Source organism: Passer montanus, unplaced genomic scaffold, assembly GCF_014805655.1.
Source record: "Passer montanus isolate IOZ18808 unplaced genomic scaffold, ASM1480565v1 scaffold764, whole genome shotgun sequence".
In the NCBI taxonomy this organism is placed as follows: domain Eukaryota; kingdom Metazoa; phylum Chordata; class Aves; order Passeriformes; family Passeridae; genus Passer; species Passer montanus.
The window spans coordinates 1-7,701 of NW_024372858.1; the positions used below are offsets into that span (position 1 = coordinate 1).

General features: G+C 54.0%; 1 protein-coding gene across 1 annotated transcript; it reads left to right on the plus strand.

Moving 5' to 3' along the window:
• Positions 1-4,449: 4,449 nt before the first annotated feature.
• On the plus strand, positions 4,450-5,528 carry LOC120512717 (olfactory receptor 14A16-like). Its single transcript, XM_039731342.1, has one exon. It carries the CDS (start codon positions 4,450-4,452, stop codon positions 5,425-5,427), a length of 978 nt encoding a protein of 325 aa, XP_039587276.1. The 3' UTR covers positions 5,428-5,528.
• The last annotated feature ends 2,173 nt before the right edge of the window (positions 5,529-7,701 follow it).

Consider the following 7,701-nt stretch of genomic DNA (forward strand, 5'->3'; position numbering starts at 1 on the left):
GGTTTGCCAAGGGAGCCGTGAGTGTCCTTAGCACAAGGGAGTGCTGAGACCTTGCCCAGAGACCTTTGGAGAGGGTGAGACATTCAGGGATCCCTCTGCTCTGGAGAGGGTCTGGTTTATCCCAGGCTGACCTGGGAGTGTGACTGTGCTCTGATTGCAGCCAAAGGTGCAAAGCGAGGGCAGTTGGGAACAAGCCCATCCAGCCCCTCACCTTCCCTCAGCCACAGGGAACCCTTTGCCTCTCCCATCTCTCAGTGGCAAACTTGGAGTGCAGCAGGAATGCTGGGGATTTCTGACCTCAGAGAGCCAGGAATGATGTGTGGGTAGGAAAAACATTCCTTACAACTCTACGCTGCTATCCAAGTAGTGTAGACCTGGGAGTGCAGATGCTACCAAGCCTTGCAAAATTAGGAGTAATTCCCCAGAAAAATCCTGAATATCCAGCCTTGTTCCTCTGCCACATGGCCACAAACCCAGGGCAGCAGGGCAGGGATGGCTCCTTGAGAGCCCCCACGCACAGGCCTGATTGCTCCTGGCACACTCAAGAAGCACAACTGGAGCTCAGGCAGGGACCTGGGGGAAGGTTTTCCCTGAGCAGGAACAAGGGTGGGTGAGTCGCAGGGACCTGGGGAAAGGTTTTCCCTGAGCAGGAACAAGGGTGGGTGAGTCCCTGTGGGACAGTCTGCAAGGAATGGCCCAGGTCTGGCTCAAAGCAGCCTCTCCTGACTTGTCACTGTCCTTTCTTCATGAACAGGTTCCTATGTGCAGTCCCAGCAAATGTCCAACAGCAGCTCCATCAGCCACTTCCTGCTGCTGGCATTGGCAGACACGCGGCAGCTGCAGCTCCTGCACTTCTGCCTCTTGCTGGGCATCTCCCTGGCTGCCCTCCTGGGCAACGGCCTCATCATCAGCGCCGTAGCCTGCGGCCACCACCTGCACACGCCCATGTTCTTCTTCCTGCTCCACCTGGCCCTCAGCGACCTGGGCTCCATCTGCACCACTGTCCCCAAAGCCATGCACAATTCCCTCTGGGACACCACCACCATCTCCTACACAGGATGTGCTGCACAGCTCTTTTTCTTTGGATATTTCATTTCAGCAGAATTTTACCTCCTGACCATCATGTGCAGTGAGGATACTGCATTGTTCAGGGCTGCTAGGAGCAGGGCATTTAATTGCGGAACTTTTCGAATTAGGTTATACAGGGAGAGCAGCAAGACATGCGTTACATAAAAGGGAAAATCCTGCTTTTTTATCTATGGTTCTGGTTTGCCTGGATGGGAAATGGCACATAGATATTCATCTCTCAGTTCAAGTGAGGAAAATAAAAACATTTTTTCTCAGATGGTAATTAACCAGGTAGAGAATAAAATCAGCACTGGGCCCCTTAGAGGCAACCTCAGTGTCGTTTTTCCAGCCTCCTCAGGGTTGCTCTTAAGTTGCCATCAGAGCCTGCAGAGGCAGAGTTGCCCCTGGGCAGTGCCGGAGCTGGGAAAGGTCTGCAGGGCAGAGCTGAGTCCCCAGGGCTGGGCTGGGCTCTGGCAGCACTGGCAGGGCCCAGCCCTGGGCACAGGGAAGCAGCTGCTGGCAGGGACAGCTCCAGGCAGCAGAGCCCTGGGCAGGCAGTGGGGGGAAAGTGCCCCCAGGCTGTGCTGGGATATTTAAATTCCTCTCCAAACTCAACTATTCCATTATTACTTTTCTTACAGGTCCCCATGCCAAGACAGCACAAATGTCCAACAGCAGCTCCATCAGCCACTTCCTCCTGCTGGCATTGGCAGACACGCGGCAGCTGCAGCTCCTGCACTTCTGCCTCTTGCTGGGCATCTCCCTGGCTGCCCTCCTGGGCAACGGCCTCATCATCAGCGCCGTAGACTGCGGCCACCGGCACAAAGCCTTTTCCACCTGCCTCCCTCACCTGGCTGTGCTCTCCCTGTTCCTCAGCACTGGCACACTTGCTCACATTAAGCCCCGCTCCATCTCCTCCCCATCCCTGGATGTGGCCCTGTCAGTTCTGTACTCGGTGGTGCCTCCAGCCCTGAACCCCCTCATCTACAGCCTGAGGAACCAGGAGCTCAAGGCTGCAGTGTGGAGACTGATGACTGGATGCTTTCAGGAGCATTAGACTGCTGGGCAATTTCTGAAAATCACTTGAAATAAAAGTCATCTCTGATACTTCTGTTGGTTTAGTTGTGTACTTTTTTACCTTTGTTTTAGTCTTTCATATTTTCCACAATGAAATGTTATTGTTTGTGCCATTTCACATTTTGTTTCTCTCCACCTTCCCTGTGGCCACAAACTGTGTCAATGAGGGGCTGCACTCTCAGTGGCTTTAAAGGAACTAAAGGATGTCCCAGCAGAGTTTTCTGCAGAGATGTCCTTTTGCTGCCTTCTCTGGAGCTGCAGCAGCAATGTCTGTGTGCAGAGCTGGAGCAGATCAGTGCTGGCACAGCAGCTGTGCCCAGCAGCAGCAGCAGCACTTGGTGTTGCCAGTGCTGCTGCCGTGGCCCTGCCCCGCTGCCCTGGTGGCCCTGGTGTTGCTGCAGGGCCTGAGTGCTCTCGGGGCCGGGCACAGTCCTGGGGGTGGCAGTGCCAGGGCTGCAGCAGGGACAGGCCATGGGCACTGCTGGGGCAGCGCTGACGCCTCAGGCCAGGCCCTGGGGGCTCCAGGCTCCTTGCCCAGGCTCTCTCAAGAACACGGCCAGGCCAATGCTCAGCACAGAAAAGCCCCAGGGTGAGCAGCCCCAGGCTGGCCGTGGGCAGGCTGGGGACAAACAGCATGGCTGGGGCTCTGCAAGGGCCCTGGGGGAGACGGGAAGGAGCAGCAGAGCAGGGGCTGATCCATCCCCAGGGCGCTGCACAGCCCAGGGCAGCGTCCCAGAGCATCCTCATGGAGCTGCCAACAACATCCCCCCTCTGCAGCCCTGGCCTCTCCCCCAGCTCACAGAGTCCTCTTGCTTCCATTGGGCCCTGCAGTGTCACAACTGTCCCCTCTGGCTTCCATGAGGCCTTGCAGTGTCACAGGGATCTCCTTGGTACTGCAGTATCACAGTTGACCCTTGGTTCAATATTATGGGGGTCCATTATGACCCTTGGTTCCAAAGGGTCATAATGGTCTCCTTGGTTCCATGAGGCCCAACAATATTCCAATGGATTCTTGGTTCCAAGGCGCCCACAGTGTCACAAGGCTGCCTTTAATTTGACAAGGCCCTACAGTGTCATAGTGGCCCCTTGGTTCCACAAGGCAAAGCAGAATCAGAATGCCCCCTTGGTTCCATAGAGCACCTCAGTGTCACCATGGTCCCATTGGATCCACAGGGCCCCAGAGGGTAACAATGGACCTTTGGTTCCATGAGGTTGCACTGCATCACAATACACTTTTTGTTCAATGAGGTTCCTCAGCATCTCAATGACCCGTTTAGTGCACGTGGCCCTGCTGTGTCACAGTGGCTTTTTGTTCAATGGGCTTTCACACTGTAAACAATGGTCTGAGTTCTGCAGTGTCACTATGGATCCTTTGTTGCATGAGGATCCATTGCAAAGTATGATCCCCTTGATTCCAGAAGGTTCTGCAGCATCACAATGGACCATTGGTTCCAAGCAGCCCCAAACTCTCACAATGACCCCATGGTTTCAGGAGCTCCATACTGTCAACAATGCTCTCCTGGGTTCCATGAGGCCTTGCTGTGATACAATGGACTTTTGGTTCCATGGGGTTTCACTGCATCACAATGGACCCTTTGTTCTATGAGGTTCCAAGTGTTATAGCTGACTCCTTGGTTCTGTGAGCCTCTGCTGTCACCAAATGTCCAAAATATCAGAATTCTGAACACTAATTTGGTGTTTAAGAGAGCATCATTTATTCAGGCCTGAGGTCCAGAAGGAGGTGACTCCTAACCTTAGAGGGACACGTAATTCCCTACAATTGTATTGCTTATATACAGTTGCTACGTGGGTATTAAAATGTACTGATTTCCATAAAACCCACCCTAAGTTCCCAGTTTCAGTCCTTCCTTTTTCTATTGCTCAGTTCTCTCTGATCTCCCTGGGCACAGCAGGAAACTCTCTCAAACTGCCTTTGGCCATCACCTTCCTTACTCCTGGGACAGGAGATGCTGCCGAGTTTCTCTGCCTCAGAAAGAGTTTGGGCTGGTGAAGTCTAAGCCCAGGACAGGCTTCTGTCCCCATTCCCATGACCCCACTGCTGCAGAGCAGAGCTGAACCCTCGGTGTCCATGGGCATAGCCCCTGCTCGTCACAGAAACAGGTCCAGATCCCAGCAGAGCTCCAGGCACAGGGCTGAAGGAAGGGCTCTGAGAAAGGGAAACTTGGGTGGCAAAGAGCAGACGAGGCAGGGCTGGGAGAAAGGGCTTGGACATTGCAGAGCAAAGTCTGCCCTCACTTGTCACTGTCTCCTCCTTGAACAGGACTGCATGGCCAGAGTGAAGAAATGTCCAACAGCAGCTCCATCAGCCACTTCCTCCTGCTGGCATTGGCAGACACGCGGCAGCTGCAGCTCCTGCACTTCTGCCTCTTGCTGGGCATCTCCCTGGCTGCCATCCTGGGCAACGGCCTCATCATCAGCGCCGTAGCCTGCGGCCACCACCTGCACACGCCCATGTTCTTCTTCCTGCTCAACCTGGCCCTCAGCGACCTGGGCTCCATCTGCACCACTGTCCCCAAAGCCATGCACAATTCCCTCTGGGACACCACCACCATCCCCTACACAGGATGTGCTGCACAGCTCTTCTTCTTTTTTTTCTTCATTGGAGCAGACTATTTCCTCCTGACCACTATGTGCTATGACCGCTACGTGTCCATCTGCAAACCCCTGCACTATGGGACCCTCCTGGGCAGCAGAGCTTGTGCCCACATGGCAGCAGCTGCCTGGGCCAGTGCCTTTCTCAATGCTCTCATGCACACAGCCAATACATTTTCCCTTCCCCTGTGCCATGGCAATGCCCTGGGCCAGTTCTTCTGTGAAATCCCTCAGATCCTCAAGCTGTCCTGCTCACAATCCCACCTCAGGGAACTTGGGCTCATTGTGATTACTGCCAGTTTATCCTTATGTTGTTTTGTGTTCATTGTTTTCTCCTATGTGCAGATCTTCAGGGCTGTGCTGAGGATCCCCTCTGAGCAAGGACGGCACAAAGCCTTTTCCACCTGCCTCCCTCACCTGGCCATGGTCTCTCTGTTTGTCAGCATTGCAGTGTTTGTCTACCTGAAGCCCGCCTCCATGTCCTTCCCATCTCTGGATCTGGCCCTGTCAGTTCTGTACTCAGTGGTGCCTCCAGCCCTGAACCCCCTCATCTACAGCCTGAGGAACCAGGAGCTCAAGAATGCTCTCAGGGCACTGATGTCTGGATGCTTTTCAGCTATAACACACTGCCTGCTTCCATCTGACATTGGCCCCAGGTGCATATCATGAGAGGCCAAGTCTCCACTTATTTCTATTTCTTCCACTTCTGATGCTGTTGTCTTCAAAGAAATGATTGTATCCATTATGTCCAATTCAATTATCCCCCTATTTTTGTGACCCAGAAAGTTATTGTAACTTAGAAGTCTCACATTGCATTTAATTGAAGTAAATGAACTTTAAAAATACTTTTTGTTATTTTTTTACTCTCCCCATCAGAGCAGCAATGAAGAGCAATGGGCACAGCTTTGTGGCTGCCCCAGCTTTGGGATGGGCCCTGGGCCTGGAGCAGGAGCAGCTCTTGAGGGCCCCAAGGCCGGGGCTCTTGTGCTGCCCTGGGCACATGGGATGGCAGCAGGGGCTGCAGAGCTCTCAGCACCTGAGCCAGAGGGGAGCAGGGCAGCCAGGGAGCCTCCTTTGGCCTTGGCCCAGCACCTTCCGCCATGGCTGGGGCTGAGTCCTGTGTGAGCTGCAGCTGCTGCTGTGCCCTTGGCAGGGGCTGAGGCCGTGGGGCCAGTGGCCAGAGCTGTCTGTGCAGGCCCACAGGTGCCAGGGGCTGTGCAGGAGCTGGCAGAGGCTGCCCAGCAGGGAGGCCATGGGGCACAGAGCCCCAAGGCTGCTGTGGGCAGCACGGCACAGGGGCCGTTCCCAGCCGCAATGCTCCTGGCCTGGGCTGGGCCTGCACAGGGGCTGGGCCACCATGGCTGGGCCAGCACAGGGCCACCAAGGGGCCACGCAGCCGCTGCCGGGGCTGACAGCAAGGCCAGGCACACACAAGCAATTGCTGAGCATGGCCTGCGCTGGCCAGGGCTGACTGTGCCACAGGCAGAGCTCAGCTGCCCTTGGGGGCTGCAGGAACAGTCAGGAGCCCAAAGAGCCTCCATGGCTGTGCTGGAGACCAAGGCTGGAGCAGGGAAATGCAGGGCTGCTGCGGCATGAGGAGGGCATTGAATTCCAGCACACACCTCAGCTCTCTGATGATCCCGGCACCATGCTGGGCCCCATTTCAGACTGGAGGAGAGCAGATGTTGATGGGACAGGAGCCCTGCGGGGCTGTCAGGGACCTGCAGCTTGCAAGGTGCTCTGCTCTCCCTCAGGTGCTCTCGGAGAGATCCAATCCCAGCTGGGCACCTCAAGGCAGAAGTGGCACTGCCTCTTCATGGACACAAAACTGATGTCTGCCTGGAAAGGGGCACAGGTTTTAATACCTGTTGGTTTCATAATATATCAGAAAATATTTTTTATCTGAGGCATTTGCGTACTTTTAAGAAATGGCAAAATTTTCCCACCAGGAAGGGGAATTTCCTGGATCTACTGGTTTCTTCTACTGATGTCAGGAGAAGAAATACTGATCTTCCCCTCAACCATTGCTACCAACTTTCATTCTAGTATTTCATGGCTTTCTTCCTTCAGGTGTTTCCAGCTCTCCTGTGGAAATGCCATGTCTGAGATCTCTTGATTTGGAGCAGCTGGATCTATGTAATTCCAGTTGTTCCCAGATTTCCTCCTGCAGCTGTTCTCTGCTCATTCCATTGTGTCTCTGTTGACTGCCTTAGTGCTTTGAGAATCAGGGAGTTGCCCAATCTTTCAGAAGTTTCAACACCTTCTCAGTGAGCATTTTAGTTGTATTTGTATCTTTTATGTCACCTCTTCCTAAGTCTTTGTCTAAAATCCTTCCTGTATGGCAATCCATTGTGGATGGTGGACATGTCAGATGTTGCTGGCATGTCACAAGCTGCTGAGGGAAGGGTTTTGATGTTTCTTAAATTTTATCATGTTTACATTTATTATGTGTGCCATGAAGAGAAACCTTTCTATGCCTCTGAGTCTCACCCGTTCCTGCTCCCTCAAAGCACACAAACCTGATGAGTTGTGGTTCCCACCTCAGTGGCTGCACTTGGATCTCTCTCCACAGCCAGACCAGAGCTCCCTGGCAAAGGAGGGATGAAGGAAAGAGGACAGGCTGTGGGGATCAGGGCCAGGGCAGAGCCAGGGAGAAGAATGACTTTTGCATTTGATGGAGCTGTGCCTTCTCTTGGCTTTGTTGGCTGACAAGAAATGAACATCCCTCTGTGTCTCAGGCAGATCCTTCTCCAAGGAAAGCAGGTGGGAGTTGGAGCCAAGGAGCTGAAAGCTGCAGGTGCAGCCTAGGCTGGAGGGAGCTGACATTTGCACAAGGCTGCTCTGAGTGCCAGGGCTTGGATGGGAGAAATGGTGGGGAGGGCGTAGGGACAGAGTCTGATTGATTGTCAGCCCACAAGGTCTCTGTGTGGGAGCTGAGTTTGT